Source organism: Chiroxiphia lanceolata, chromosome Z (genome assembly GCF_009829145.1).
Source record: "Chiroxiphia lanceolata isolate bChiLan1 chromosome Z, bChiLan1.pri, whole genome shotgun sequence".
Lineage (NCBI taxonomy): Eukaryota > Metazoa > Chordata > Aves > Passeriformes > Pipridae > Chiroxiphia > Chiroxiphia lanceolata.
The window spans coordinates 70,185,608-70,203,456 of NC_045671.1; the positions used below are offsets into that span (position 1 = coordinate 70,185,608).

At 35.4% G+C, this 17,849-nt stretch overlaps 1 protein-coding gene across 1 annotated transcript in view; it reads left to right on the top strand.

Annotated features, from left to right (window-relative positions):
• Positions 1–15,343, top strand: part of SLC27A6 (solute carrier family 27 member 6) — a 38,002-nt gene extending 22,659 nt beyond the window's left edge. Inside the window, exons 5-10 of the mRNA XM_032676487.1 lie at positions 838–1,032; positions 6,959–7,049; positions 8,695–8,893; positions 9,461–9,558; positions 11,554–11,684; positions 14,868–15,343. Coding sequence (XP_032532378.1) covers positions 838–1,032; positions 6,959–7,049; positions 8,695–8,893; positions 9,461–9,558; positions 11,554–11,684; positions 14,868–15,044 — 891 coding nt within the window. The 3' untranslated portion in view covers positions 15,045–15,343. The remainder of the gene's footprint in view (positions 1–837; positions 1,033–6,958; positions 7,050–8,694; positions 8,894–9,460; positions 9,559–11,553; positions 11,685–14,867) is intronic.
• Positions 15,344–17,849: the final 2,506 nt, after the last annotated feature.

Below are 17,849 nucleotides of genomic sequence, written 5' to 3' on the forward strand. Positions count from 1 at the left end.
TCTAGAGCATTCTGTATTGCCACTTGCAATAATTACAAAGGGAGTCTTATTTTAAAATAGGTGTAAATAAAAACCCCCAAACAAACCAAAGCAACAGTTTAGATGTTTTGCCTTCTGGTACTTCACCTTAAATCTGATTGTATTTTAAAGGTGATCCATGCAATCTGAATGTTTGGAAATGTATTAATAAAATTAGAGCATTTTGCTGAACTGGATGCATTCTGTTATGTTTGTTGTGATAAACATGGGAGCTGACAAAAAGTCTCAAGATCACTAGTAAATAATGTATTCCCAGTAACACTGAACAAAATTTTGCAAGTCTTAATATTGAAAAAAATACAGAAGATGACTCATACACAATGTGTGGGAAGGAACAGATATTACAAGTGTGTGAAATCTGATTGTTTCTCATAATCAGTCCGAAGACAGAAGAAAGTAACTATTCATCTCTTCTGACTTTAATCCCATGACAGAAATAATTCCCGCCTTTCTCTGTCCTTCCCAGTTTTCTAATTCCTCTGGGTAGAAATAGACTGAGACAATACAATTTTGAAAATATGGAAGCATTTATATAAATCATTGTAGCCATTATTCAGGAAATAATTTGTTTGCTCAATGAGATAATGGGTTTTTGATTGCAGCTTGCCACGTTGTAGCTGTATGCCAGCCATGCCAGCTTTATTTAACTTCTTGGTTGTTGTTTTTTTTTCTTTTTGTTGTTTATACTTGATGTATTTTAAAGAAGATAAACTTTCCCCACAACACATGCAACAATTAAATGCAGTTATCAGCATACTATATTTTAATTTTATTTCTTTTTTTTTTTTTTTTTTACAGAAGGAAGGAGAAAAAAATCACAAAGTCCGACTAGCAGTTGGAAACGGAGTAAGAAATGATGTATGGAGGGAATTTTTAGACAGATTTGGTGCTGTTAAGATCTGTGAGTTTTATGGTGCTACTGAAGGAAACATTTGTTTCATGAACCACACCGGAAAAATTGGATCTGTTGGACGCACCAATTTCTTTTATAAGGTGACTCTTCATTTACATTTTACTTGGTTAAAAGTAGTGCTGAAAAATTGTGTTTCTCAGTTTGATGCTGGGACACGGGACTACAGTCATAAATCCAAGGTAAATTTTTTAAGACAGTTATTGCTAGTTTAGTCAACTCTCCATAAAATCTGGGTGCCTACCCCAGTTATATTTTCAGCAGTAACATTTTTTCTTAGAGTTCACCAGGGTCAAAAAAGCCTTGGTCTCTTCTGACAGTTCTGAGTAGGTTCCAAGTATAATTTCAAATCTCTACTACATTAGAGGACAAAAGAGAAAGTTGGTTTGTTTCAGTACCTAAGAACTCATCGCACGTAAAATAAGCATACAAATGTCCTATTCTGACTTGGTTTTCTACAGATTATATTTAAAGATGTTTTCAGATAGAATATTTATATTCCATATTGCTATGTAAATGTTTGTCATAATTGGAAAATAATAGTAATTAAAATACAGTAGCATATCAACGATATATCAGTAGCATCAATCAACTTTAATTGATATTTTATACCTAGGTGCCATTAAAAACAAGTAACTCAAACTACATCTATTCTGTAGCATTATACAGAAATGTCAAAGATAATACAATACATATATTATTGAGTAGTTGTGACATAGCTGCCAAGATTATAAATTTTAAAATGCTGTGCCCCTTCATTTACCATCTGCTAAATGTGTTTGGTGTGTTCTAGGTTACCAAAACTAGAAAAAAAGCCCTTCTGTATTTCATTAGCTTTGAAAACAGCAGTCATATGTCTTGGAGAGAAGGATTACATATTATTTATATTACATGTGATGACTTTTCCTTCATCCCTCTGAATAGATGCAGAAATTATTTCAACTTGAAGTTCACAGATAGATTTTTTTTCTTTTTGGTCCTATTAGTACAATCTTTTAAATGGTTTGAGAAGTCCATAATTAAAGTGTGTCCCAAGCTTTAGCTAATAATATGAAAGAATATTTAGCAAGGCTTTTTGCAAGGAGACTACATATTTAATGTTTTGTTGTTGTTTATGCCAGTTTTTACTCTTCTTGAAATGAATAGTACTACATGCATTGCCTAGAATTTTAAATTGACTGAGGCACTTATCCATACATACAAGTCCTGCTGACTTCAGTGACATTTGTGCTCCTGAGGAGAACTGATAGCAAAATGTCCTGACAACATTGTTTTCAGAGAATGTTGTAAACCCATTGTTCATAAATACATCAGACGTATCTTCTCAAGATGTGCAGATAGGTTCTTAGGCAGCTTATGTTTCAGGGTCCACAACTTCACTACAGCATCGCCACATGACAATCACCACAGACTGCTTCACGACTTGGGGCCAGAGGAATTCTTCACTTCTGGTCTGGGAACTCAGACTGCAGGGAGGAACATGGAAACACTCAGAAAAGCACCACAGGAGCTAGTGGATTTTTCAGAAACCGTTGAGAGCTCAGGAATTTAATTAGATGACTCCACTGACTCTCTGCCCCACACGTCTGATGCTCTGTAGCACGCATGGTGGCCCTCTGATGCTGATGGGTATCTCTAGAAGGGTACAGATCCACTACAGTCTGGAATTTAGGGAGTAGTAGGTGTGCCAGGAACCTTAGAGTTGATGTTAATTTTTGTTTCAGAGTTTTCTAAACCGCATGCCTTATAATATTATGAAATTTCTTACGGTCCAAACCTGAGTAAACTTGTTTTCGGTATTGCAGAACTTTTGGCAGAGTTTTGTCATAAGTCATTAACCTTTTGGAAATACCATGTAAAGGTTACAGCAGATAAAGGATTAGAGTTGAAACTACCTATATATTTATTTAATTATCTGTATTTTTAATCAAGTAGTATGTGGGTTTTTCACGTGACACAAACTAAGTATGTATTTTGATGTTATAGGTAAGTTAGTTTTTACCTATTTGAGGCATTTGTGGTTTTTGTTAAATACATTTTATGTGTTGCAGATTATTAAACAATGCATTTTGGAGTGTAGCTGTTCTCTTTCTTTTACTGCCAAAGGTTGGGGACAAATAAATGTGACAAAATTAAGGTTCTACAGAACACTTTTATTTTCATAAAAGAATTGAGAGACATAAGTTAATAGGAAGAAAGAGACAAATGTTATAGCAGTTGCCAGACATCCAATAAGTTTATAACTAGAAGCAGTGCTCTTGTTTGCACTTGTTTATTTTCACACTAGGTTCTTTATATAAGAGGGATTGGTTCATGTGCTTGAAAGCTTCCCTGTGGTATATGAATAAATCAATGTTTATATAGAGTCAGCAAAAAGAAAAGTAGAAGCCTCTGAATAGCTTTTTATCTTGTAAAACTTAAAATGTTTTGCAAAGAAGATAGTGCATAGATTAACATCATAATGTAATAAATTACTGTTTAATCTTAACATCTGACACATTTAGTTAATATTAATCAATTTCGTTGTGTATGACATACCTTATATGTGTACTTTTAAAAATGTGATATGGAAAAATTATCTGAGACCCTCAGTCATGTCCATCACATGTATATATAAATCTCTTTCTTATACTGAAATAAATTCTGAGTGATGGCAGACAACAAGGGAGTGTGGGATTAATGAAATCCGAGGAAGCTTACAAGAAGGGCTTAAAATAAACCACGGCAAGTACACCTGAATATCAGCATGTAAAAAAAAAAAAAAATTAGTAATAAACTGTATTTGTAAATGTAATTTTTCATTAACTTAAGCGTATTCAAACTATCACAGAAATCTAAATCTCTTATTCAAAACTCTACAGATCAAAATCAGCTTTGAGCTGAGAAACATTTAAATCTTATAACAAATCTTAAACAACTTCAACATATAAAATGTCTTTCCCACAGCAATGCAGAATTAGTATCATGCAATTTCTTCATGCAGTCATAGAAGTGGCAGAAGAGATGCTTTTTTGTTTAAATGTTTACTGTTTAGTTTAAATGTAAACAAAGTTAGTTTTAAAAAAATTCTAAGACCCTGGAAAACTGGATTCACAGCAAGAATATTGGCAGGTGTGAATTGAAGCACCAGCAACTCCTAAGTGCTTTGGCCAATGAAATTTAATGCTGTTTCTGCTCTTTTGACTAGTTTTGAGCTAAAATAGTCTAAAGTACTACAAGTGTATTACAATACATATTATATGTGGTGATTCAGTTAATATCAATCATAACTTAGAAGGGTTTTTTCCTTGCTTTTGTTTACACTGGCTAACAAAACTATGTGGGGGACCTATGAATCTACTCTTTACAGCATACATAAGGCATCAGAAGTATATTTTAAAAAACATCTCTAAGATATAATGATATTATGCTCCAGAATTTTTTTTCTTAAATTTCAGTTTTTAAAGATGCTTGAAACTAAATCTAGCACACGTAATGCTTTGTTTTATAAACAGATATTCTTCCAGAGAATTCAACAATATTTAATCTCCAAAACAAATAAGTAATAAAAAGCAATAGCTTGTGATCTTTTTTTTCTGAAAAAGGCTCTGTGAGCATTCACTGTAAATTGAAGCTTTAGGAATTTCAAAATTATTTTCAAAACATTATTTAAACTCACATATTTCCAGTCAATTAAAAAAAAAAAAAGGAGGGGGAGAAAGCTGTTATTAGGTAACATCCAGACAGCACAGTAATAGACAATAATGTTGCAGATTAACTCATTTTAAATTTCCGCTAGCTAAATTATACTTTTTGTTTGCTACATTTATGTGGTGCTTCAGGCAGTAAAATGGAGATTAAAATGATGAATATTGCATGCAGTAGTCTGTGAAAATAATATGGTAATGCTTCAACAGCTCAGGTCTTCTTCCCTATTAAATTTTAAATAATGAAGTGAACCAAATGTAAGTCTGTGCCCAGACTAAATACTTTGCAGTGGAGCTTTCATTTTCTAATATTTAATATGAAAAGCAAGCTTAGAATCATAGAATGATTTAGCTTGGAAAAGACCTTTGCACAGACACAGTTGTTTGCACAGAGTTTATATGATCTCATTATGCATATCTAATACAATATATGGTATTTTCTTTTAATTATGTATTTACACAAGTGTTATTTTGAAAACCTAACTGGAATAGGCCTAGTTAATACTCTAAAGTTGTAGGCACTGAAAGTTGTATACATCGACACAGTATAGTCATATATAGCAGAAGTCTCAACAGTTTTTAGATGATCTTAGATAATAAATTACAGTTTCTAAATGTTTATAGCAACTTAAAATAATTCTTTATTCCTTCAGAGCTCAAATGCTGTATCTTGTCAACGTACTATTCTGTATGATGCATTGTTTTAAGCTATTCTAATAAAACACAAAAACAAAATAACACTTCATTTTATACAATTTCACTTTTATTATTTATATTATTCATTGCATTTGGCCTGTCATATGAAATGTATTAAAGTAATGTCAATGTAAAAAAAAAAAGAAAGCAAAAAAGAGCAGCATTTAAATGTAGGCATCCATAAGAAAAGATCATAATAAAAAAATTACTCTTATTCTGATCCTCAAGGATAACACAACTATTTTCTAATTGAGGCAAACTTTCTGGTTCTCAGATTCTTGACTTTGGTAAATGCCTATAGTCTGAGGTTAATTAAAAAAATTACCATTCACTTCATGGAAATTGTGTCCCATTCTTGAATCATTACTTTATTTTGCAAGCTATGACCTTTTTCCTTTGATCAACTGTTAAAAATATCTTTTTGATTCAGGCTTAGAGTGGAAGGAAAACACATTGAAAAGACTCAGAGAAACAATTTTTTCCAGAGGAGACTGAATTTGTGGAATTAATGTTTGATTCAAGTTGCTATTTATTCAGACTTTCTTGAAAACAAAATTATTTGATATAGTTACATCATCATTTCAAACTAGGATAAAGCAATTACACGACTCTTCCTCTGAATTAGTTGCAGAAAAGCAAAGAGATTTATGTTTTAGCATCCTACCCTTTACTTCATTCACTTTCATAAAACTGTCCTTAAATTATATTGCATTTCCTTATTGTGAAGAGTGCAGGTGTATATTCATAAGTTTTATAAAATTGTTTCCCTGGTGGCCAAGATTTCTGCAGAAGAAGATAATTACATACCTTCGGTTTGACTAGGTGTTAAACATTGCTGATACATTCCTTTATGAAAAAGGAAAACAGAATCCCAAACTGGGCAAACTATCTCCTTAGAATAATAACTGCAAACACAGTGGTCCAAATAGTATCAGGCATATGGTGTCAGTCAGTGTCTCTTAAAGATCCAGATTGGATTTTTATCACAGTAGAAAAAAATGAAGCAAAGTAAGAGTCAAATGCTGTATATTTGAGGAAAAAAAACCCAATTGCAATTTCTAGTTTTGATTAGAGTATCTTGTCCTCTCCTTCAGCTTCCTTGGAGCCACAGGAGTATAAATCCTTCTGCTGGTGTTTACTTTCCACCACCGTACACCTGCCTGAGAAAGCATGAGGGAAGAACTGAGGCTAGCTAAGCAAGGGTAAAGCCCAGTGGGAAGCAGGTTTCCCTTTGTGAGGAGATTTAGGCCTTTGCTTTGGCAGCTGTTTTCAGTGCCAGAGGATCCCAAGAACATATCAGTCACCACCACTAAAAGTCACTTAAGTACCAGATATGCGTCTATTATCCTGACTAGTGAAGGCTTTTCCACTGATAATGTGGATCCCATAACTTACTTGTAAGAAAATTGACAAAAGGACAGTTCCTGTCTTCATTTATAAAAATGTTTTGATTTTGCTTAACTCCAGGAAATGGCGTAAGTTTACATACAGAGAATTTTTAGTTTTAAATGAAACTGCATTCTCCTTTTAGATGAGGAAGACTGGAGTACAGGTTTCCCATCTTATATTTGCTGCCACCAGATGTCACTGTGTAGATAAATAACCGATGACTTTTTCCCTTTTTTAGCTGTTTTTCCCATTTGATTTAATCAAGTATGATTTCCAAAAAGATGAACCAATTAGAAATAAGCATGGTTGGTGTGAAAAAGTTAAGAAAGGTAAGTGTTTATATTAACAGGATATTATGGCCTATTGATTTTAATAGAAACACTCCAGAGAATTTTTAAAGGAGTCTTGCTATCGTGTTAATGCAGTATGCCAACAATAGCTATTGCTCTTTGCTCTGAAAATAAAAGCAATATGATTTTTGATCTAAGACAAAACATCATTAAACATACCAGTGCTGATACCAGAAGAACCCAGGAGGTCTTTTGATACATTCACAGAACAGTGATGTTCAAAAGTGACAGTATGATATTATTATCTTTGAATACGTAGATAGTGACATCTGTGTTTTTTAAAGGAGTTTAGCATAGGGAGATGGTTGCCTAAGAGATCTACAGGAAAGACTGGTGGATTAGAGCAAATGTTTTTGATGAGAGATTGTTTCTGACTAAGTGATGTCATTCAGCTTAATAATTAAAAAAAAAAAAAAAGTAAAATAACAAAATTATTTGATTATAGATGTCTTCAAAATGCTTATCAAATATCTGATATGTCATGATTATACCATTTTTCAAAGTGTTTATTAGATGCTGAAGAATCTCTTGAACTATAGGAAGGTAATAACTGAAACTCAAGCAAGAAGAAGTCATATTAAAGGTCAGGCAGACAGTTTTAACAGGGAGTTGAAGCAGATTTTTAAAGGAGTTAAGAGATTCTCTAATAGCTGTTAAACAAAAGTGGGCACTTTGAAGAAAATAAGTCCCTGAAACATGAAATTTTATAGGAATTTATCTCTAGGGATGTCAGACTGACCTGTGAAGGGAACACATGCTCTAATTAGATACCTGGTATACCACTCAGACTAATAAAAAGCATTATCTCTGTCTATAGTCTTTGTCTCACCCATGCCCTGTGTCTTCAGAGCACCATGGCTGCAGTGACACTGCCAGTGAACTAAATCCCTCCACTTTAAACACTACCAATTTATGGAAAACAGGCACAGGTATTTTATGAGGAGGAAGTCTTAAAAGTTATGCATATTTCCAGAAGCATTTTTTTTTATATTTTCATGTTTAAAATTCTTGTCTCTGATACAAAGTAATGTAACTCTCAAGCTTTACTCTTCACAACTTGCTCCCAAAAGGTTATTTCCTGCAATTATTCCACTTTCAGCAAACTAATACCTTGATACACTACATGCCTAATAGGATATTCCTTTCCCTGTCTCTCCTCATTTTTTGAGGGGAAAAAAAAAAGTAAATAAAACTTTCATATTTTACTCCAAAAGGTAAAATGATGATGCTTTATCACTTTAATGAATATTTTAAAGAAGTGTTCTCAGAACTTCTGAAAGGAGACTAAATAAGGACTTAATGTCGGGGTTGAGCACCTACTTTTTATTAACACTAGTTTTTCAGTAGGAAGCTGATGAAGCTGAGACTCATCATTGGAAACTCAGTAAGATGTGGGGAGTGAGACGTAATATTAACTTGAATTTTGCACTTTAGGAGGACAATAAACCTACTAGTGAGCTTGCAATTGATAGGTGACTGTTCTGGGAGAAAACTGATGAGTCATTAGGAAGAAGTGCAAATGACTGAGAATTTCAGTGGACAATACTGTAAGTAATATTAATGTCAAATACAGGAAATTTCCAGTGATACCTTAGGTTTATATTCTTTTAACTTCTCCGTATAGGTGAGGCTGGTCTTCTCATTTCCAAAGTCAATGCGAAGAACCCCTTCTTTGGTTACGCTGGGAATAAGAGACACACGGAAAAGAAATTACTCTGTGATGTATTTAAGAAGGGAGATCTTTATTTTAATACTGGAGATCTAATGGTTCAAGATCATGACAATTTTCTATATTTTTGGGACAGGATTGGAGATACCTTCAGGTATAATTATTGTTTCTTTTCACATTTCATTAAAAATATACAGAATAGAATATTACTGTTATATTTGTTTTTGACCACAAGTGTTCAGTTTATTATATTGTGACGTAGTTTATAATGATCCTGAAGTGGATGATAGGGGCTTAATTTGGTCACAAGTGTTCCTCTGTATTTGAATAGCTCATTTTCAGAAGGTTTTGTAGGACTTCCAGCTCTTCGGACACTCCTTTCCATAAGCATGTAACTAGTGATGGTTTTGCTGTGACCAAGCAAGTTGGATACTGATGTGGAGAAAAACGTATCAAATAGTAGAGATGATACATTTAAATACATGTAAAAATTTTGGAAACAATTGTTTAAAATTTTCAATGTGCGGTATAGTGATTCTAATTCCCAGTAACATTTGAATTGCAACATGATCTGGTGATCAGATCAATATACCAATGTGACAAGTGTGAAAAATCTAAGGTGGTGTTAGTCTGAAATGAATGGAGCTTCTACTAAAGTTAATGCTTTTTAAAGAGGAGGTGTCCATATGTTTCCATGGGATTATTTTTTTTCACATTTTAGATGGAAAGGGGAGAACGTTGCAACTACAGAAGTTTCTGATGTCCTCGTAATGCTGGACTTCATACAAGAAGCAAATGTGTATGGTGTGTCTGTGCCAGGTAAAAGCTTTAGTTGTATGTGTTTCTTCTCCCAGGTTAGTTGTTAACCCTCATAACTGTTTTCATTTCATATTTTAAACCCATGAATCACTTCTGATTGAGTCACCTGTTTAATACCTAGTTAAAGTGTAAATGCAGGTAATGAAATACCACCAGATTCTGAATGAGCCAGTGAATCATGCATTTTTATTTGCATGCAGTTATGTGTATTTTTTAAAAGCTATCATGCATAAATTTGTGAGAGCTACATAACCTAAATTTAAGATTTATTAAAGTCACATCTGTGGAAAATCCAGACATCCGTGTGTCCAAGTAAAATGTCAACAAGGTAAGAATAAAGTAACTCTAAAGGAAAATGTATGAAGACATTATTCTGTCTTATTTCACCTTTTACTTAGCCTCATAAAATAACTGTAAACAATTAATATTACAAAACCAAGGACAAAGTGAAAAAGAATACAAAGAGTAAAGTAAATAAATTATTAAGAAAAAAACATTAATTTATTTTTAATAATTATTGTTTTGTTTTGTTATTTTTCATGAGATCTTATGGGCTTGATTCTTATTTATGTTAAATCTTTTTAAAAAATGAATACTAGGTTCTTGCTGGCATAAAAATAAGTTTCTGCATAGGAGTCTGTATGGTGCTGTGCTTTGCACTGGCGGCTGAAACAGTGTTGATAATTTACCAGTGCTTGGCTACCACTGACCAAAACTTGCATTGTACCAGGCTTTCTCCCTGCAGCAAGTATACTGGGGATTGGCAAGGACTTCTGGGAGCAGATGTAGATGGGAGAGTGGGCCGAAACTAACCAAAAGGATGTTCCATATCATACAATGCCACACTTAGTTATAAAAACTGGAGGAAAGGAAGTGGACAAGACATTTGTGGTTGTGGCGTTTGTCTTCCCAAACAGCCACTGTATGTTCTGAGTGAGGCCCTGCCCTATAGGAAGTAGCAGGACATCTGCCTGATGATGAGAAACATTGAATGATGTCCTGGTTTTGCTTTGCTTGTGCCTGTAACTCTTGCTTTCCCTATTAAACTGCCATTATCTTGACAGCCAAGTCTTGCTTTCCCTTCTGCTGCCTTCCCATCCCATGGGAGAAGGGAGTGAGAAGCTGGCTGGATGTTTGGTTGTTGGCATGGGTAAACACATGGAGTTCAAATGTGAAAAAGGTGTAATTTACTTGTATTTTAAAGCCATACAACAAGAAAGATTGTAGTAAAGAAGACTGTCTGAAAAATCAGACTCCAAAATATGAGAGCTGCTCATTTCCTGTACAATATTTATCTGCTTACCTACCCAGTTTATGTGACTGTCTTGTTAATTGCACTTAAAAGATAAACAAACCAAGTTTCATTACAGATTTTGTAGTATTAGCAACCAACCAACCAAACCAAAACAAAGATAAGGCAGAGCATCTCTGCTCTTACTACTTGCTGACGGTTAAAGTGTGCAGTTAGTTTTGACTGCTGAAGTTCATTGCTTTTATATTTTATCCATTTTTTTCTTTCCCAAAGACACAAAGTGCTCTCTCTTTCTAGACAAACAATTAAGAACTTTTAATCTCTCTCTCTCTGTTAACAATCTGCAGATCCACAGTTTTGAGAAAAGATTCCGGCAATAGAGAGACTAAAACTGAAGCATAATTGGCTAATCCAGGAAAGAGGCTCATCATTCTTGTTTCTGAGAGGGGAATGGTGTTGACATTTATCCCCCTTTATTGATTAATATCAAGCATGGGACTCCATTTGCTCTTACCCACCACACTCATTTACAGCATTATTGCTTAATTGATCACCTGAATGATCTCCAAATATGTGTAATACTACATAAAATATGAATGCAATCTTGCATCTTTATTGAGACTCAGAAGATGAAACGTGACTGCCAGTTTGTTAGTGCATACAGTATTTTTTTGTAAGGTTCATCCCTAAAATGTCAACTCCATTCATTTTTCAAAATTCTCATATCACTTCTTTTTCCCCAGATCATGAAGGAAAAGCAGGAATGGCCTCTCTTATTTTAAAGCAGAATACATCATTAGACTTGGAACAAACGTATAAGCAAGTAGTGACTTATCTACCGAGTTATGCTTGTCCCCTTTTCTTAAGAGTCCAGGTAAGCTGCATTATTGCATTGTGCATACAAACATCTACATCATTTAAACACAGAGATGGCTAAGTGCATAACAGAAAGTGCTTGTTCATGTATCACTTGACCCAGTTTTAGACCCAGTCCTATTCTCTGTCTTCATTAATGGAGTTCTGGGAAAGGGATTACACAAAAAGTCAATAAATTTGCAGATTATGTTTAAACAGGAGAAATTGTACAAATGAGGAAGGACGGAGATCATACAAAAGGATTTAGGGAGATTAGAATCATGAGCATTGTAAAACAAAGAGATCGAGATTAAAAAATGTGAACAATTGCATCAGGAGAAAATAATCTAAAATCCATTTTATTCAATAGAATAGAGAGAATAAAGAAGTACAGCTAAAGCAGGAGACATCGATCATGCACAATAAAACAAATGCTATTTTCTGTGTAAGCTAATGACAAATGTTAAAAGAAAAGATACTCGGTAAATTGAAAAGATGAATTAAAAATGTACGTTATTGTCATCACCAGGGTAATCATCAGTCATCCCTATTTCTGTACTACTTCCCTCTAGTAACTGTCCAATTTGGGGAAAAAAATACTCCCTCCCCCAAAGAGTTAAAAATATGAATACAATACAGGGGATTACTTAGGGCTAGGAAAAAATGGAGAGCATAGAAAACATAAAATACTGATAATCACAATAATTGAAGTCTAATGAGCATCTTCAGTATTGGTTAGTGTTTTGAAAACATCATGATAAAGATGAACAGAAAAACGTTTTTGAGGATGCTTAAGAAGGAGTCTCCTAAGTCTGAGGAGCAGATGAAAAAAGTAATCATGATTTAAAGAGAGAAGCTAAATTATGGAAGTTGGTTCCCTAGGCCAACCAGAGACTGAATACTGATTCAGAATAAAGAAGGGAAAGGAAAAGACTGTGAAAGACCTTGAAATTGAAATATATGTATTTCTATCTATAAGTCCAGGAAGATATCTTTTGCACCAGCATTCTGATATGAACGAGCAAGATTAGACTTGAGAATGTTGCAGCAGTCAGTTTATGAAATTATGATAACCTAGTCTAGATTTACTCCTGTACAAATGCACAAAAAAGCCTTTACGCTGGACAGAAGGAATCTGAATCTTGGATGTAGCATTGATATCAAGTATCTTGAATTTCAACTAAAATTTAAATGCCTACATTACAGATGAATTGCTGTTGGTAAAGCTGTTATTAATTGAGAAAAAAGGTAGTGGGTGAAACTTCAAGGGATGAAATGAAAAATGTATTAAGCTTGATCTGACATATAATCATACTTTAGAAGATGTCAGAACATTTCTTAGACCAACCAGAGCAGGTACATACAATCTGGAGGTATAACTGGAGTAGATACAGTGGCTCTTTGACATTTTTTTTGGACATCATACTTAATTTTTCATTTTCAGAGATTGCTTGCATATAATATATATACATATACATATATAAGCTATACATATATATATGTATGTATATATATAAATATAAAGACAGAAGAGAATCATAGAATCTCAGAATTAGCTGGGTTGGAAGGGACCTCCAAGATCATCAAGTCCAACCCTTGATCCACTACTGCTGTGGTTCCCAGCCCATGGCACTGATGCCACATCCAGCCTCATCTTAAACACCTCCAGGGACGGAGAATCCAGCACTTCCCTGGGCAGCCCATTCCAATGACTGATCACCCTCTCTGGAAAGAATTTCTTCCTAATATCCAACCTAAACCTCCCCTGGCAGAGCTTAAGACCATGCCCTCTTTCCCTACTGCTGGTTCCTGGGAAAAGAGACCAACCCCCACCTGGCTCCCCCCTCCTGTCAGGGAGTTGCAGAGAGTGAGGAGATCTCCCCTGAGCCTCCTCTTCTCCAGGTTGAACAGCCCCAGCTCCCTCAGCCTCTCCTCACAGGAATTGTGCTCCAGTCCCTTCTCCAGCCTTGTTACTCTTCTCTGGACCTGCTCCAGCCCCTCAATGTCCTTCCTGAATTGAGGGGCCCAGAATTGGACACAGCACTCCAGGGGTGGCCTCACCAGTGCTGAGTCCAGGGGCAGAATCACTTCCCTGCTCCTGCTGCCACACTGTTCCTGATCCAGGCCAGGATCCATTGGCCTTCTTGGCCACCTGGGCACACTCTGGCTCCTGTTCAGCTTCCTGTCCATCCACACTCCCAGCTCCCTTCCTGCCTGGCTGCTCTCCAGCCACTCTGTCCCAGCCTGTAGCACTGCAGGGGGTTGTTGTGACCAAAGTGCAGGACCCGGCCCTTGGCCTTGTTGAACCTCATCCCGATGGAATCAGCCCAACTCTCCAACCTGTCCAGGTCCCTCTGCAGAGCCCTCCTGCCTTCCAGCTGATCCACACTGCCCCCCAGCTTGGTGTCATCTGCAAATTTGCCAATGGTGGACTCAATCCCCTCATCTAAATCATCAATAAAGATATTAAACAGGACTAGGCCCAACATTGATCCCTGGTGTGCTCCCAGCAGCCATTTACATCCCTCGTGGATGGGCTGGGTTCTGCCCCCTAGTCAGCTGATTGGCCTCCCAGGAGACCTCCAGAAGATGATGAAGAGAGGTCATAAAGCTGGGCTGAGTAGAGGTAGGGAGAATAGAGAAGAGAGTCTCACTAGAGGTGCCTCCCACTACTTTTCCAAGGTACACTGGCAGTGCAGCAGTCTGAAAACACAAAGTGTATGGTCAAGGTCTGTCTTCCTTTGGACTTGCCAAATATAAGTATGGCTAATTTAGTATGTGACTCTTTCAACTCCTCTTTTAAGGTGACAATAAATGCTTATGTAGAGAATTTCCTGAGTTTTATCATTAAAGAGCTCTTGATAGTGATGGTTTTTACTGACATGTTCTTTATGATGTGTAGTTTAACACATTTTTTAATGTGCACAGTGAAGGAGATTGATTGTCTCAGGCAGGCTGGGGCTGCATCACATGTGACACTAATGAGACACTGCACAGTGATGCAGAAAGAAACGAGCTCTAGCTTTTGTCCACCACACCTCCTGGTGTTGGTCTGTAGCAGCACACAAGTTCTAGATTTCCAGCACAATGAGAATAAACAGTATTGACCTTATATCGAATAAGATTTCGGAAAGCACATATGAATGAGAGCAAAAGAGAAGAAGTTTCCCTTCTGAAAAATGTATCTTTCTCACTTCTACAGGAAAAAATGGAAATGACTGGAACATTCAAACAACAAAAATTTCGCCTTGTGGATGAAGGTTTTAATCCGTCTACAGTTACTGATCCTCTTTATTTTTTAGATAATTCTAAGAAAGCATATGTCTTGTTAACCAAAGAAGTACATGAGATGATCTTATCTGGGAAAATGAAGCTTTAATTAACCAAACAATAGGCTCTTAAGGATCAGTCTATAGGAGCTATTGTATGAGAAAACAATAAAAGTAATCACCAGTATTTATATGTAGTTATCTCCAGAATAATATTTTACATATTTGGTATTTACATTCAGATATGTCTTATATCTTTACTTACTTTATCATTATTTTTACTGATCACTTTTTACCTCTTGAGACAAATTTCTAAGTAAAACATGATTGAAATCTATTTTATCTTAACTTTGGAATATAAATGCTGAATCTGATACTTTTTCTTAGTATTAAATGAACATGAATGATATGTGGTATGAAACATGGTAAAAAAGTTTTCAATATATAAAGATATCGTGTCACACATTGTGTCTAAAGAGAAAAAATACACGAGTAACATCTTTTTTCTATGCAGTTTACATTTTATATGTACTTCTGAATATGTATTTCAAGAAGCAAAGATTCGACAGTGGCTGGAAGAAAAAAACAACTCTTCTGCAGTGACTTTTCTGATGGAACATAAGATGAAAGAAACTGAAGCAGAAGAAAGCTCTCCAAACAAAGCCAAATCCTAACATCACTGCTGAGATTTTTTTTTTTTTTGGTCATAATCCACCCTCTTTTATTTGTTAAACTGGCTGTTTGGACTGTCAAATTCTGAAGACAAAGCAAACTTTTGCAAAATGTTTATCAGCAGATGAACAACAGGCAGAGAAAATCTGCCTACTTAATGGGGAAAATTGTTCATATAACATAAAAAGAATTATTGCAGGACTTTGTCATGCATACTGACTAAGAAATAGCTTCCTTACTCTTATTAATGACTGTTAGAGATCATTATTTAATAAATATAAAATATAGCAGAAAATTTAAAATTCTAAATTGTACGTCCTAATAATTGCTTTTTATGACTTTTACAATAAAATATAAGATTATTTAAACCAAATACCCTATGGTCTCAGCTTAAGTCTGATTGCATAAAGTCTGTTTTCTAGCCTCTCTTGATACACTGTGTGCTCAGTGTCATCTTGTAATGGATCGTGATGATCTTGGAATCCTGAAAAAGTGACTCTCTTCAACACAGGGCATCTCTTCTGCCTCTCCTCTGTCATAACAATGGCATGAAACCAGGTTCTCATAAAAGAGTAGGATGGAAGACATTTTAAAAATAACTATATTTTCTTGTGTCTTCCTAATTTTTACAACCTGTGTCAACTCTTGAATCTCTGATTATCGCTTTCACTGATTCTCCTTAAAAACCCAAACCAAGGTTGCAGTAAAAAAATATACAACATATAAGCTTCCTTATATTTTTTAATATATGTTCTTTATGGGACTGCCAGTATAAATAAGTAAGTTTACAGTTTGGCAATTTACAAAGCAGTGAGACCTTACAGTACTTACACCAACGTGTTAATATGAAGTTCATAATGGGGACTGGAGAGAACTGCTGCATAAGGATGGTGGGGGTCACTATGGCCCAGCACTGCCTGAGCAGTCCCACTTTGTCTGTTTCTTTAGGTAGTGCCCACATGGCTGTCTAAGGAAGAAAGCTGTGGGGGACAGATGCAAGTACTGTTGCTCTGTTCTGCAGAGGCACTTTCCTAGTCAGCTGCAAATTTAAGAATGATTTATTTACTACAAAGTTAAACACAACTTTCCAAGTTGGGATGCCTTTTCTTTTACTGCAACAGTAAACTTTACATTCTTTCTATGGAAAATAATTGTTTGGTTTTTTTTAAAATATTTGCCCCCAAAATCGGTACCTTGAGATCCACAGTAGCACATTTAATCTTGTAATAGAACATAAAAGAATATAATGAAATCAGATGCTTAATTTTGGTGTCATATTTAGCACTTCTAAAATTTATTTTGCTCTGCAATATTTGATAGTATATATGACTAGTGAAAAGGTTCTACCACTTAAATCCAACAGAAATGGGAGGGAAAAAAAGTGGAAAAAAAAAAGAAGAAAACACTCTCCCATAAAGGAAGAAAAAAAAAAAAGAAAAGAAGCAAAACCCTGTTCATGAATGTCACCATTTGGTCACTTGTTTTGTAAAGTATCTAAGACTGTTTTTGTGAAGAGTAGTTGGGTCAGAGAAACATCAGAGAAAGACCAGCGTATGCGTGTTAACTTTCATGCTCTGCCCAGTACTGGTTCAGCAGATGTTTCTGAGCTCTGGAGCACATTTTCAGCAGCAATGGCACTCTACTAACTTAGCTGGCTTGGGCAGCCTACAGGTATTTGTTTCCCAGCTGGGACCACTAGTGAAATACAGAATTCCAGCTACTCTCCTGTTTTCCTTTGTGTAACCAAGACAGCCTGGGCAATCTGCCTGTTATCAAAGGCTAGTAAAATAGTTTTGTCCCATCCACATTAAATGGATGCTTATGATGTCAAGAAAATAATAAAGGGAAAATCTACAAAACCATAGGCTCTGTATTTCCTAAGGGGAAAACTGTATATTATGTTCAATCCAGTAGTTTTATTTCTTTTAGCCAGTAGGTGAGGTGCCAGCAGATGCACTGAAGCATGTTGCAGCAAAATGCCTTCTTTCCCATGGATATGTAAATTGTTGAACCAGCAGTGTAGTTAGGCTAAATAATAATGATGTTCATGTCAAACACCACAAAGGGTCTTCCTTTCAGAATGAGAAAATATTTAGACTAACCTGTTCGTTTCCTACCCTCACACCCAGATCAATATGTGGATGGCTGAGGTCTGAGGGCATTAGTGTTGCTGCAAAATTATGCCCCAGTAGTTACCCGGGAAACTTAATTTCATGCAGTAGGGATAAAGAAGTGGATGAGGG